At 44.3% G+C, this 15,554-nt stretch overlaps 1 protein-coding gene across 1 annotated transcript in view; it reads left to right on the forward strand.

Annotated features, from left to right (window-relative positions):
• Window positions 1-12,902: 12,902 nt before the first annotated feature.
• zbtb11 (zinc finger and BTB domain containing 11) overlaps window positions 12,903-15,554 on the forward strand; it is an 8,937-nt gene continuing 6,285 nt past the window's right edge. Inside the window, exons 1-4 of the mRNA XM_054788985.1 lie at window positions 12,903-13,495; window positions 13,930-14,162; window positions 14,240-14,471; window positions 14,538-15,538. Of these exons, the coding sequence (XP_054644960.1) occupies window positions 13,186-13,495; window positions 13,930-14,162; window positions 14,240-14,471; window positions 14,538-15,538 (1,776 nt within the window). The 5' untranslated portion in view covers window positions 12,903-13,185. The remainder of the gene's footprint in view (window positions 13,496-13,929; window positions 14,163-14,239; window positions 14,472-14,537; window positions 15,539-15,554) is intronic.

The following is a 15,554-nucleotide window of genomic DNA, read 5'->3' on the forward strand; positions in this document are numbered from 1 at the left end:
AACCCGTTCGTGTCCTTCTATTACAATATTTGCTGGAGGAATAAGCACTCTGAGGCATCAATCAACTGGAAGACAACACTTCTTTATTACGACAAGGAAACAATTGTCACCAATCTAGTGCCATTTAGTGGTCACAAGGAGATACAGCATTTGAAAACAATATTGATTTTATTTCAAAGATGAATAAAGACAGTTGTCGCTTTATTTATTTTTTAAATGGATAAGTGTTTAAATGTGAAAGTTGTGCAATGTTGAGGGTTGATAAATGAAAAGACTAGCAGGGTCTAATTAGTGTAATAAGATCAGTGTTAACTTGTGCATTCACATGCTGCATGCTGGTCCTCCCTCGCTCTATTGGCGGCGACAGTGTTGCTTTTAGCAGTCGTAATCCTTTGGGAACTCCTCATAACGCTCCATAATAATTACTTGCGCATCACTTTTCAGCGGAAGTAGACTAATATGACGTCAAACACCCCCTTTTTATGTGAAGGTGCATTTAGCACAAAGCCAAAAACCGGACTTGACAAAGTAAGTTCATAACCATCGTCGTGGGACCAATTAAGTCTGATTGCAGGTTTTAGGCTCTGTTGTGCTGCATCTTGAGCACAAAGCCTGGGTTGGTTGAGCCCTTTTGCATAATACCCCCTTGGTGTTGTACATTACAGTACCAGTCAACCGTTTGGCCAGGCTTTCATGTTATTCAATGAGAAGATGTGTCCAAATATTTGGCTGATGCTGTACTGTATATGAAATACATTAGTAGTTATAGCATCTTACTCAATGAATGTTGACATGTATGTCGATATTCTCATTGTTTTCTCAGGGAGTTGAATCAATCGCAAGTGGACTGTTGAGGTTGTCTTAGAAGACATTCCGCCTCTCACCCAAACGGCATGCACAACGACTAGATAGGACAACTCTTTTGTGATGTAGAAAAGAGTGAAACCATTCTTGATCAGGGAGTTACCGCTACCATAGAGAATAATACTTCAGATACAACACCATCCCCTCGGACTATAACTGTTCTATCTCGTCTTTGAGCATGCTGCTCAGATACAAGACGCAAAACGTTTTCAAAGACAACCTGAACAGTACAGCTGCAACTTATTCAATGCCCTGAGAATACATATTAGCCACGACCCATTTTGGGTCCTGAACCTGACTTTGGGAAATCCTGGTAGAGTGGAACCTCGGTTTTTGTCATTAATTTGTTCCAAAAGGCCAGATGAAAACCCAAGTGTATGCAAACAAGGGAATTTTTCCCATAGGAAATAATGTAAATCCAAAAATATGAACAAAAAATATATTTTATAGAGAATAATTAAAGTTTTACATGCAGAAAACAATGTGAAGTCATTATAAATGGAAAACCGGAATAGTTTTGACAAAAAACTAATCATACAAAAGCGTGGGCATACAAAAATTCCATTCTAAGCATGCGGTTCTTTGTCTTTCCGATGCATCTTTTCCGAATTCCTTTGCCAGTGTTTCTGCTCCAGGGTGCAGTGTTTCCCACGTGGTGAGCACTCACCGTGTGTTGGGAGCAACTATGGAAAAAATGAATAGTCCCAAAGAGAAGCCGACGCTTTGTTCACGCTCTTGTGCTTGTTTAAGACGGGACCGGCTCGCTCTCACTAAATCTAAGTGGACTGGAGGATAATGACCGAGTGTGCTGCTCAGGGTCCGCCCGCTCAACAGGCCCTCTTGAAGAAAAGAGTGGCGGGGTCCGAGCCAGCTCCTTTCAGCACTGTTTGTTTATGGCAGCTGCTGTCTTGAGGCTCAGGGCCAAACGCCACAGTCCCCTGAGCCACTGGCCCATGGCGAGCCACACGCCTGCTGAGGCCTCCCGCCCCCGCCACCTTCCATCCCTCAACAAGAAGGTCCAAGACAACTTATTTTTTCATGTGAAACTTGCAGGGCCTCCTTCTTTTTGGAGGTGAAGACACGCCTGCACAACATGCCTGGTGTCTAAAAGGTTACTTCCACCAAGCACAAGAGGTTGTTTTGATGGCGGTTGGTTTGTTAGATGCAAAAAGTTTGATACTTTACCAGCACATCTTGGGTACAACGTATTGGATTGTGCAGGTGCACCTATTAATATAAAATCATGAAGATTCTTTTTTGGTTTTGTTTTGGTCCCCGGCAGCCAAACGTTTGTCTTTACGCTTCACCGCTGGCCGGCAAACATTCTGTTCTCATGCCGTGAGCTAGTGAGAGGCCGTGTTTGGACACAGGGCGGGAGAGCCCGAGTGGGTCAGCGCCGTGCGGCTTGACCCTATGACCCTTCCCCCCCAGGAGGGGCTGCCTGTTTATTTTGGGGATCCTTTGGCTGCTCTTGCTGCGCTTGGCCACAAAAACAGCTGCCTCCTCTTTTCTCTCACGCGCGACAACAAGTGCAACTGTGGGCCAGCCCGGACGCTTCGAACCTAACAGTCAGAACAAAGCACAGCAACTGTGTTTGTTGTACTTTATTATAACTAGGGACGCTCTGATCAATTGGCCACCGCCCGTCGATTTCCACAAAAAACACGTAATCTGCGTTTGTCGATAAACGGTTTTCAGAGCCGATCACAAAAAACAATCGCCGTGTGGCGGCAAATCCTACATGTCTGCTGTGTCACGTAGGGTTGCCAACAGAATGACGTGTCTTGTATTGATCTTGACACAGGCTACGCTAATCGATGCCAGCGTGTTTGATCACTGTGTTACCAAACCTATTGCCGTTCGACTATTCTTGCATCTTTGTTTACACACTTTGTCTGTCTGTCACTGACTGTACTTTACATTGGCAGCAGCTAGAGTTATCCGCCTAGCTTCTGGTCTTCGGACTCCAAATGTGACTTTTTACCACAGTGAAATTTTATTTTTAAAACAAACAAGCAATGCGGTTAGTTCGGACCTCATTTTAGTGCTACAGGGAAGCCACAAGAGGATATCATGTTCCTAGGGTACATACTAACTTTTTCAACAACCTCACTGTCTTGTTGTCATTATACTAATTATGTCTTGTCCTCAAAACACTATTTGTGTGTGGTTGTTTCATGAACATAAACACAGTGTGTCCAGCCTTATGATGGTGATACTATCACAGGGGTCTCCGATCTCACCAGCTGATTTTGAGTAGCTCACAAAGGGTCAAAGAATATTTGCTTCAACTCTTAGTATTTTTTTTATATAATGACAAATGAGCACAAAATAGCATAAAGACGATGGTCACACTGTTTGAGTGGAGATCTGCTTGGTAAATAAAGTAATGTACAATTGAAATGTTGCCAGTCACAAATAAAACACAACTAGTTGACAGCTCTAATAGTGAGGAAAGTTGGACACCCCTGAAACCTGGACACTCAATTTATTCTCTTTTAGCTTAAGCAGGACAGATTTCTATTTAATAAAGACATGTATTTGTATCATTTTGTTCTGTTTATATCTTGACCTAAAAAATAATGATTAAACAGTTTATTTCCCATGTATTCGTATTACTCCAAAACATGCATCAAATTGTGTACAAAAATTGTTCCACACAAATAAAGGCAAAAGAAAGACAATCCCCCCAAATGTTTATGTTTTAATAGTTACCTATTTGCCAGGGGCCAATACCACTCATTATAAATTAATTGAAAAATCTACAGTTAATCCATGTGATCGGTATTGGCAGCATAAAACCCTGATCGGAGCATCCCAAATTATACCACATCATTGTTTCCATCAACTATGTCTCTCAACTATCCTGGGGACGCATCGGGATCTGCCAGGGGGGAGCTGGACGAAGTCTGGGCTTCCCTGCTCTGGCTGCTGCCTCCGCGACCTCGGATCAGTGGAACAAGATGTATGGATGGATGGATGTTTCCACCAACTGTGAAAAGCGTGAGCGAGAGGTTATGTTTGCAACACCATTGGTTAGTTAGTATCTCAGTTGGTCGATTAGTCGGTGGTTGGTCAGCCTCTTAGTTGGTCAGTCAGTTAGTCAGTCAGTAAGCCAGGCACTTAGTTCTTTGGTCGATTGGTCACACAGTTGGATGGTCAGCCAGGTAGTTGGGTTGGTAGCTTTGTCAACAAGTAAGTCAGTGAAGTAGTTGGTGGGCTGTTCAGGCAGTAATCTAGCCAGTTAGTTATTCAGTTAGTGTTGGTCAGTCAGCCAGGTGGTTAGTTGGTCAATCAGTCAGTCATCCCCTTACATATTTGGTTGGTCAGGCACCTAGTTACTTAGTTGGTTGATCCGTCAACCATGAAGTTAGTTATTTGGTCGGCCAGTCACCTAGTTTGTATATCCAGTTGGATATTTAGTTAGCGCTTTCTGCTGTTGTGCCTTTTCCAGAAATGACTTTGTTCAGGCCTCTGATTGGGCATAATGCCACTAGATAGTTTCGTTTACTTTAATAGGATCCCCTTTCGATTAGTTAGTCTTCCTGGTTTCCGTGTTAGTCACAGGGTTTGAGCAGGTTGGATAACTTATATAACTGTCCATAAAATCCATAAACTGACAACCTTTGTGAATTTTATTACAAAATGACATCAGAGCGTTGGCAGCCTTCCCTACTGGTCCGCCCCGCATGCAGCGACATGTGCAGAACACTGTGTACATTATGGATCAGTCCTAATGGATTGTGGGAGGGACAGCGGGAACGTGTGCCAGCCTGTGTGAGGCTGAGTGGGCGCAGGGAAGGTTAATAAGGTTGAGTGTCTCCTCCACTCCACTCGTTTCTCGTCACTAATGTCATTTGCATGCTGCCTCGTCCCTCTTAATGGTGCTCCACTGGAGAGTGACTATGAGATCTGCAGAGTGAAGTCACTCCAGCTGTGAACAAAAATGTTTGATTTAACCCCAACGCACCCAAACACTTTGTGTGCCTGAGTGTTTCAGCAGCTGAATCTTACTTCCTCTTCATCCGAAACAACAAGAGCAGGGCAGAAAATGCATGGTGCTCCAAATTTGCCAAAACACAACGGTGATCTTCTGTGAGGAGGGAGCTCCTTGGTCGTGTTTACACACTCCACTCGTGCTCGTCCCGCGATGGCGGGGTCTGAGTGGAGATTTACTGTAGTGTGAAGAAGAATAACAGCTTGCTCCCTCCAATGCCGTAAGGTGAGCTGGGTGACCTTCGTGGTTCCCAGCCTTCCCTTTGGCGCTCTCGCGTTCCCTGCGTGCAGCAGCGCAACCGGAGACAAAGCGTCATTGTTGTTGCACTTGGATTCTCCAGCGGTGGGGAGACATTGCAAAATAAATGAGATGCTTTATGGGCTGCGGTGAGCAACAATTGACTGCAACTCGGCCAATGTTTGGCTTCATTTTCCACTCATTCAGTGCCAACATCTCCACCGACTCCCTCGTTGGTCAGGGCGTGCTACATTTCCCTGAGAGAGTGGAATAAAGTGGCAAAGACACACTAGTGGGTCTGTCCGAGGGTGAAAGTTCAGGGCAGTGATGTGGAGTTAATCTGCCTGTCAGACAGAGACCCGGCCAGAGTGCTGAACGAGGCTCTGACAGGATTGTGCCACACAAAACAGGCTCTTCTCGCGCCGTCAAGCATGTGCTCGTGTTTGAAACCCCAACCAGTGATCCCGAATCACTCACAACCAAACAGTACTACAGTGTGTGCACGATGGAATGGACACGTCTACATTTGACCTATAGGGGTCTATGGGGTGTAGGGTTAGGGTTAAGTGAGCCTAACCCATAATGACATCAGTTTCAAGGTCACATTTTGGTTCATTTTGGGTACAGTAAAGGAACAACGTAATGTGTACCTTTTGGGACCTCAGTATGCCTCTGTACCGAACCGAATGTTCCAAAAAAATCAGACGACGAATACATGTACACCCCTAGTACATTACCATTTCACATGAATTCATCTGTATTCCAGAAGTAAACCTTGCACTTAAGTCCTCCACAGATAAACGTAACGCTTCTTAAAACAGAAGAGTGTCACTTTAATCTCACCTCCAGTCGTCAGCACTGTTTAGTCTTTCAAGCGCAATCAACTGTGACCGGGCAACAAGTAGCAAAACCACACACGTTATCACAACCAAGCAGATTAAGAACTATGCTGCACTTTGCTTTGCTAGTGCTTCGCATTGTTCCAGCATTCAGAGTAAACTGTGCTCACTGTGTCTTTAAAAGAAAGATAAGGAACTTTGAGCACATAAGCTGCTACGACTTTCTAATATGTTCTAGCAGCTGCAGCTTTTTGCTTCCGCATGTTAGTTTATTAACACATGAGTCCAACCGCAACTTGTGTGTTTCATTTTGTAAATACTCAAGATACTGCAACACTATTTACGGCAAAAAGTGTGAAAAATAACCAACAGAAGCTCAAAACTGATATCAGTAAAATTGACAAAAATATAGCTGAAGCCTTTGTAAACTTTCCAGGTTCCATATTTGTCGATTTTTCAACAACTTGAAATAAGTCTCACATTTTAGCAAGCTTATTCGCTGAAGAAAATCAGAATGATCAGACTTACTTGTCTGTAGCTGACTGTCGGCTATTTTAAGATGTGTAAAGAAGCCTGGTTTTTTATAAAGTGGTGGGAGTATACCCGGTGCACACTCATCTCTCTAGGGGCGGTCTGAGGCCGTATCATGTCCACGAGCGAGGAGGTTTTTCCTTCATGATGTCCTGAAAAAACAGTGACAGTTTGAGAGCGTATTTTCGCAAAAGCGTAGCAAACAAGTGAGCGAGATCATAAGATTTTTTGTATCACGTTTGGTATGCTCGTGTTCGACGAAGACTTGACTCACGGTTACTCGACCAAGACTAGAGTTTTACTGACTCACGGTTACTTGACATGACAAATACTCAAGTTTGACTGACTCACAGGCACTCGACAAAGACTGGAGTTTCACTGACTCACGTGTACTCCACTAAACCTCGGTTTCACTGACTCATGGGTACTCGACAAAGGATCCCATTTCACTTTCTCACGGGTCCTGGAAGACTCTAGCGAAGACTGGAGTTTCACTGACTCACGGGTGCTCACTGTGCATCTACTGCTGCAGCTAGTTAGATTTGTGTCATGAACAAATCATTAAAAACTGAACGACAGTGGAAGCTTGTTTTTCTGAATGCCAATTTGTAAGCAGGCTTTATTTTGAAGAGCAGTCATTCTCCACAAAAAGGAGCAGTTCAATCGCTCAGTCTGCGAGTTTCACTGACTCACGGGTGCTCGAAGAAGACTCGAGTTTCAGTGACTGACGGATATTTGACAAAGACTCGAGTTTTCACTGACTCCACCTGTCAGCTTCTGCGCATGAGCTGTATGACGGGTGACCCAAGTACCCGATTCACTGGGTGTGGGGGACTCATAAGAGCTGGAGTCAGTAAAAGGAATGGACTTTCCCATCACTTGGGTTTCCCCAAACAACATTTACAGGATTTCCCCATCCCATCAGGATTGATATGTAAACGTGTATTATCCCAGTAAATACTCATTAAAACCACTGAAAACCCTTATGACACAAGCACAGCTCACTGTGAGCTCTTACATCACCTGCAAAGCTTGTTGGACGACCCCCCACTTCTCCGGCAGCTCTGAAATCCCACCACATGAGAAAAGATCAACACAACAAAACCTCTTTTCTCACGTCCACTCTCTCTCTTCTCTCTCTCTCTCTGCTGGTTCTGGTGTGTCATGGAAAAGTACTCCAGCAGCAGCAGCAGACGGCGGGGCCATTGCCAGCCTTCTTTCGCTGGCCTTGGCCGCAGAAAGATCCTGATAATCAAAAAAGATAAAACGGCATGCGCTCGGCCAGTTCCCCGGCAGGGTCTGTCCTCTGAGAGGCAGACACCATTATCTTGCTGGCGAGTCTGGGTCAATCGTGCGATCGTTTTACTGCCTTCCAAGCTTGAGCGGAGAGCCATTAGAGTAACAGGCCAGGAACAAGATTACGCCGCTCATGGATCCCAAATGTAGATTGCAAATTTAGACCGTGTCGGAGCGCCATGCTTTGAGTACATCACAGCGAGAGCAAATTGGAAATGTGGAGTGTGCACTCAGCTGGGACACAATACAGCAGAATTTCCAACGCTCCAAAAAATAGCACAATTTGGAGTTCAACCAACAGTTTCTGGAAAAAGTGCCTCAAAAATCAAACATTCAAAATAACTACTGTTACTGTTATTGTTTTCCAGTAACGGGTAATGCATTTAATGGCATTTTCAAACGTTACAACGCTGTTACATTGTTCGAAACTACTACACAGGAAGCTAAATAGCTAGTCGTTGACAGCAGTTGTGGTTGTGCACACTCAGAAAAACACTGCCTCCTAGCGTTTTGGTAGAGAATTGCAAGTACAACTGAGTTATTTGACATATTTGAAGGTTTTTCAAAAAAGTAACACAATAATTACTTTGCCTGGTAACTACTTACATTTATGAAGGAGTAATTCCAATACGAATTCAATTGCTTTTTATTTTTGGGAAACTAACTAGTAGTACTACTAATGCCCATCACTCTAGGTGGAGCGTAGGCCATGGACAACCCCTCGCCTCGACTAGTAACTGTAACTAATTACTTTTTTTGAGTATTTTGCTCAAGACTGCAAATCAGTTCAGTTAGCATCTCAAGTCATAGTTCCATAAGAGTGTTTTGCTTTTTCTTTGGCCCCTGTGACATCACCACAAAAAAGTACCCCCAGGGGTCAGGAGGAAAAGTGTGATGATAGCCGTAGACCGAAAAAGACCAAAGAACAAGCTGTGCTCTTACTCTGCCCACACAAACACACACTATTTTTCCTTAGCGATACCTATAAAACACCACGAGATGACAGTGTTCCTTCTCCACTGTGTGTCGGTCATGTCAAATGTAAAGGGTGAGTAGTTTTACTTAATTTTAGTTGTAGTAGTTAAGTTCTTCATATGACAGTTAAGAAAGTTACTTTGTGATGGTGACAGTTTAACCCTGACATATTGAATTGATACCCCCTCTCCTGCTAGCATACACACCCTTAGGCTTACCCACGACTCACCCATATTGTGGCTTAGCCAGGACTTTGTCTCAACCTTCAAGACTAAGCTTCAGCCTGAAATGAAGCAAACAGTACTGGGCCTAAAATGGATCCCTGTGGGACACCTGTCAACCCTTTGCAGCATCTACACTGTGAGCAGCGGACTGAGAACATTACCCTCCGTAGATGGATAGCTAGATAATCGCTTCCTGGTAGCAACCATAATAAGCTAAGGTAGTTATATGAGCATCACCTTTGTTTTTGTTGTTAATTCCTTTACAAAAGATCAGATGAAAACTGAAACGAATGAAAATCTAGGCACTTATTCCCATTGGAAATCATGGAAATCCAATGTATGTGTTTTATTAACAATATTATAGAGAGTAGTTTTGCATGCAGAAAACAATGCAGCGAGTCAGCTGCAGTTTGTTTGGGCACTTAATGTGGCAGAACATTATAGTACAGGGCAAACGGACAAATGTTCCGTGCAATATTGTATGACAACAGAGACAGTGGACCAAAACTGAGGCTAAATTTTAAGCGAAAAAAGCAAATCGAGTGAAAACTGAGGTGTACCAAAACCTAGGTTTGACTGTACGTCAAAAACAACAGTTGGTAGTTGAGCTGCTACTACGCTGACCTAATTACATTCCCAACAAAAAAGCTGAGTCAACAGAGTTTTAGCTGTCAGAGAGGTACTCTTCCTGTTTAATGCAGGACGGTCTTTCAGTAGCAGCAAATGCACAATGAAACAATACCACCAACAGACAGAAATAGGATACTTGGCAAAAACTGTTGTTCATGGTTGTACAGAACAACGACAAAGCGCTCTGCCAAAGAATCACTGAATGACCTCCCCTGTGAGTTATCAGGATGGTTTGTCTTTGAATGAAGCATGTCTGACTTGTCTGCTTTGGTATGCGACACATGGATGAGCAACAAATGATGTGTCACCCTACCCTTCTCCATCCATAATGTGACAAACAGCTTCCAAAGTAAAGCAACAATACACTGCCCCCCTGGCAGCAATGACACAGTACTTTATTTATTCTATTTGTTGCTTTTAGCTTCAAGCTTATTCACAAGAGGAACAAGGACGAAAGCTCTGTGATAGGAAGCCACCACGTGGAATGTGTCTGGAACTGCTGATTGTGGGGAAGTTAGAAACATCAAAACAGAATTCAATTGTTTTTCCTTGAAACCTTGTACAGTTTGTAACATTTATGGTGTATGTAACAAAAGTGATGACGTTCCCAGCCTAACATGTTTATATGCAAACATCAGAGACAATTCATCACTCTCGGACAAAACTGGTTTTCTTTCCTACCAAGAATATTCAGTGAACTGTGAAGCTAAGGTTTTGTGTTTTTTGTAACTATCAAAGACAGTTCAGACTGTACCTTTCCATAACGTCTTAGAGAAGATTGTTTTCCGAAAGTCTTCAACAATACTAAATCTAGCTATTCTGTAAACAGTAAGAGTCACCTAAAATAGGTGTAAACATCACAGATAATGTAGCACCTTTGGTGAAACTAATGTACGTACTTACGTACACGTCAACGACAATTAAGTGTCAAAACGTTGAAGACAATCTTCGGTGATGTCATTCTTTGATGAATCTAACACAGGTGATTTTGAAAACATTGATCTAATTTAAAGTTTGGTGTTTTTGTAAACATCAAAGACAGTTCGGACTTCAATTAACCCAGCGTGCGTTCTCATAACATGCAAATCTATCTATTTTGTAAACAGTAAGAGTCCCTAACTCACCTAAAATACCTGTTTTCGTAAACATCGCAGATAATTTACTGCCGCTGACGAAACTAACGTACATGTTTATGTATACATCAACACTAATTATGTGTCAAAACATTGAAGACAATCTTCGCTGAAGTCATTCTTCAATGAATCTAACGCAGGTGTTTTTGTATTGATCTAATTTAACGTTTTGTGTTTTCGTAAACATCAGAGACAGTTCAGACTTCATTTAACCTGGCGTACGTTCTTGTAACGTCTTCATGACAACTGTTTTTTTGAAGTCTTCAGCAATACGAATATGTGTTCCTGAACTCAGCTAAAATACGTGTTTTTGTAAACATTGCAGATATTGTAGCGCCTTTGATGAAACGAATGTACATGTTTATGTACACAACAACAATTGAGGGTCAACACATTGTAGGCGACATTTTAACATTTTGTTTTCGTAAACATCGAAGACAATGCACTGATTCTCACGTACACGTTTTAAAAACATCATAAAATCCTAAATCAATGTAACTGTCTATGATGAAGGTAAAGTACAGAGTCAAATCGTCAAAGAGTTAACGTAAGGAAGAAGTCAACATACATTTTTATAAATACTGAAGAAGGTAAACTCATTTTGGTAACACAAAAGGCCGTAAGAGTCTTGGAAAGTACACTGTGAGATTCCAAACTAGCTGCCCTTTGTGCTAATAATCAGTTGCAAAAAATAGCATGCCAGGTAGGCTAAGTCATTATCTTGACCTCATCTTGGCGAGATTAGAGCGTTCACATGAGCGTCGAAGTCAATTCTAATATTTGGTACTCATCCGAGATAGCATTATCTGGAAATACAAAGTGCTTGAAACTGTTGAAGGGATGAGTGTGTAGAAGTTAACACTTATCAGCACCCTTCACAGGGTTAGCTTGTCTTCTCTTTGTGTAAAAGCAGGGCCTAATTATCTATTTTGTATGAACAAGTTGGCAACATATTGACTCTGTAAACTAGGGATGTGTCGGTCGTGAACAAATCGGCTCCTACAGCCGGGTCTTTGAAATGAACGACAGGAGCCTGTTCGCGTCGTTAGGAGCCCATTAGTTTTTTCCTGGTCTTTATTTTTGGTTAAAAGCGAATGTCATTGGTCAAGATGTGTGGCGGTGTTCCTGTGTCCACATTGAGCAGGGGGAGGGGCGGGGTTAAACACACTGTGGTGCTGATTCAGTGCCGATTCGTTTGTAAGAAATTAGCATGAAGAGATTTGACCTAGTTAGCATGTTGGCCACACAATCAGGAGATCTGAAAGATCTGGGTTCAAATCTCCGTTGGGCATTTCTGTGTGGAGTTTGCATGTTCTCCCCGTGCGTGCGTGGGTTTTCTCCAGGTACTCTGGTTTCCTCCCACATTCCAAAAACTTGCATGTTAGGTTAATTGGAGACTCTAAATTGTCCATAGGTATGAATGTGAGTGTGAATGCTTGTTTGTCTACAGTATATGTGCCCTGCCATTGATTGGCGACCAGTCCAGGGTGTATCCCGCATCTCGCCTGAAGTCAGGTGGGATGGGCTACAGCTTACCCCTGCAACCCAGATGAGGATAAGCGGTATAAAAAAAAAGATTTGACCTATTATGACCTAATTGGTCTATTTAGATGGGTCTTGTTTTTGTATTTTATAATATAACATATATATTATATTAATATATTATTGTAGCTGTTCATTGAGGTTAAAATAAATCCATTTAAATAATAAACATTTGATATAATGTATTTTTTACATTAGTAATTCATTTTACACAACACACATCATTTGGTAATCAATTCATTTAAGACGACAACAAATCTGAGGAGCCGAAGAACCGACTCTTTTTAGTGAGCAGAGGCTAAAGAACCGGCTCTCTAAAAAGAGACGAAATTTCCATCACTTTGCTTGCTGGAACTGATGTTTACACACCTAACGCTACCTACTTGATGACTTCATGTGTATTATATTTGTTAAATTGATACAATCAGTCAACTTTAGCTACACATTTTTTGCAAAATAATGACTATCTCCAACTGGATATACTTGTATTGGTTTAACAATATGTTTACAATTGTGGTTGTAATTTGCAGTGATGTACACTTAAATGTAATCACACGCTTGAGTTAAACTTTAAATAACGTATCGTCTCCGTGTAAATATTGTAATATACCACTTAATACTTTCTCACTCATTTGTAGAACAAGCATTGTACCATGGCGCACTCTTGTGGTGTATTATTGTGGCGTTCACTTCCGCCATCACTGACGTAATATCCGGTGGTGCAGCAGCCATCTTGTCTGTTCGGGCACGTCTGCTCCGACGTTTAACAAACTGCCGTTCCACCTTGAGAAACACTCCGAAAAATAGTTACGATGCTTTTGTTTAAAGTTTTATAATAGCAGGATCTAATAATATAATAATTCCCCATCCGGAGAGGTGCGATAAAAGGCCAAAGTTAGCACGGTCCGCATAGAAGCATGTCGTGTGAAGAAAGCTACTTGGCCATCATTCGTTATCTGACCGATGAGCACGAACCCTACGCCCCGGGCACTCCGGGCAACACAAAGAGGAAGATCCGCAAAGCGGCGGCCTGCTATGTGGTGCGGGACGGGACTTTGTTCTACCAGCGTCGGCGGAAGGGCCAGGATGCATTCAGCGAGCTGGAAGTGGTGCTGCAGGACACCCGCAGGAAGGAATTGATCAACCAGTCGCACATCCTCGAAGGAGGGGAGCACCTCAACCAGCAGCTCACCTGGGAGTCCATATCTCAGAAGTACTGGTGGAGAGGTAAGACCCGCGTCTACTGCTTCATAAAAAGAAAGAACCCATCTAAAAGGCCAGTTAGTGCTACGAGGACGAAACGTCATGCTGGCTTGTTAGCATGGACCCAACTTAGCGTCATAGCTACACACACGCTGGCGACATCTTGTGGCCAGTTGAGGTAACGCGCTGGTATCAGGAACGGTACTTGTAAAGAACACTACGTATACTCTTGAGACTCTGCAAAATCAAACTTTTCCATTCAATAATTGTGTTGCGTGAAAGCAAAATGTCACAATGGTTTTGGGGGGGGCGTAAGAGACAGAGAGGACTTTCAGTAGTGTTTATTCATCACTGAAAGATGCTGGTGCCAGCAACTCATAAAGTAGTTTGTACAGATAAAGAAATATATATTATCAAATTTGTGATTTTTTTCCCCTTCCTGTTTCTGACATCTTAAGGAATCCTGAAGCATGTGAAGGACCACATCCGAGAGTGCGGTGACTGCGTGCATCGGCGGAGCGCGGATGAAGGACCAGGTCGAGGAACGTTTGGCCGCCTGACAAAGCGCAAGGTTGCCGATGAGGACGGGGAGGAAGAAGAAGAAGAAGAAGAGGTCGATGATGGCCTGTTTTTCATGGACCCAGCCGGTCAGCACAGATCCAAGCTGGCAAAGAAGCAGGAGCTTGTCTTTGTAAGTAAATTAGGGATTTTGTGTCTTTTTCTTGTTGGAACGTGGGGGAAATCAATCAATCATTTCTTGTCTTCCAGGTGAACAGCATGGGCGAGGTGAGCCAGTTCCTGTCCCAGCACGGACAAACCGTGTTGGCCAAGCTCAACCAGCAGCGTCTCGACAATAAATTCTGTGACATCACGCTGCTGATCGAGGGCGAGGAATACAGAGCGCACAAAGCCGTGATGGCGGCGTGCAGTGAATACTTCAACGAGCTGTTCTTCGAGAAGGGCGCCGCCACAACACATGAAGCCGTGGTGGACCTCGCTGGTGAGTTTTTGTTTTTGAGCGGTGCCGGCGCTCCACTTGACTCACCGTGGACCCTCTCTCCTCCAGGTTTCACCAAAGACAGCTTCCTGCCGCTGCTGGACTTCGCCTATACATCCACACTCACCTTTAACTTCAGCATCATGGCGGAGATCGCCAACCTGGCACGCCACCTGCTGATGGCAGAGGTGCTGCATATCTGTGAGCTGGTGCACAAACAGGTGGAGGAGCGGCAGCTGAAGCTGTACAAGCGAGGGGACGTCCACATGGCGGTGCCGGACCAAGTGGCGTCTCCTCAGGATGCCAGGGATGCAGGCGGCGCATACACAGTCACCATTCAGAGCGATGGCAGCGCAGTTGTCACCCACACGGGACTCGCTGTGGCTGGCGAGCCGTTTACCATTGTGACGCCTGCTGGCACCGAGCAGCCTGTGGCCGTCACTGCTCACACGGTAGAGGGCACCACCGTGCTGGGAGGCGAGGGCGGCGACACGCTGACACTAATTGCGCATGCTAGCCAAGCGGCTCTCATCTCCCACGGCGGTGAGGGCAAGGGTGGGGAAACCATGACGGTTGTCACCCACAGTGGACAGGCGGGCGGCGGCGAGTCCTTCTGCCTGGCCATCGAGCAGCCACAGGCGGCAGAGGCGGAGGCCTTTGTTTTAAATGTGGAAGCGGACCAGGACACGCCCTCAGAGGTCACCCCGTCTGCCATCACCCCGCCTGAGGTACACACCCTGGCAGCAGTGCAAGGCTCGGGCACCGAGACATTGGCGCCAGCATCGGACCAGCTCACTCCTCCTCCCCAGAAACGTAAACGTGGACGACCGGCCAAGGTGAGGAAGGAGGTGGAGGTGTATGTGCCACAGGAGGAAGAGGAGGACGTGAGAGAAGAAGAGGAGGAACTCTCTGCTGATGAAGACAAGCCAGAAGCAATGTCCGACTTCAACAAAAGACGACTGCGCCAGCGCTCCATCGCGGAGGGGGGCTACGCTCGCCTGCACATGGGCCTGGAGGATGACGAGGAGGGAAAGAGTGTCCCAACCCCCCCACGTACCCCCACCCAAAAGGTAAAGACATCCAAAT

This window comes from Dunckerocampus dactyliophorus, chromosome 10 (assembly GCF_027744805.1).
Source record: "Dunckerocampus dactyliophorus isolate RoL2022-P2 chromosome 10, RoL_Ddac_1.1, whole genome shotgun sequence".
NCBI classification, from domain to species: Eukaryota; Metazoa; Chordata; class Actinopteri; order Syngnathiformes; family Syngnathidae; genus Dunckerocampus; species Dunckerocampus dactyliophorus.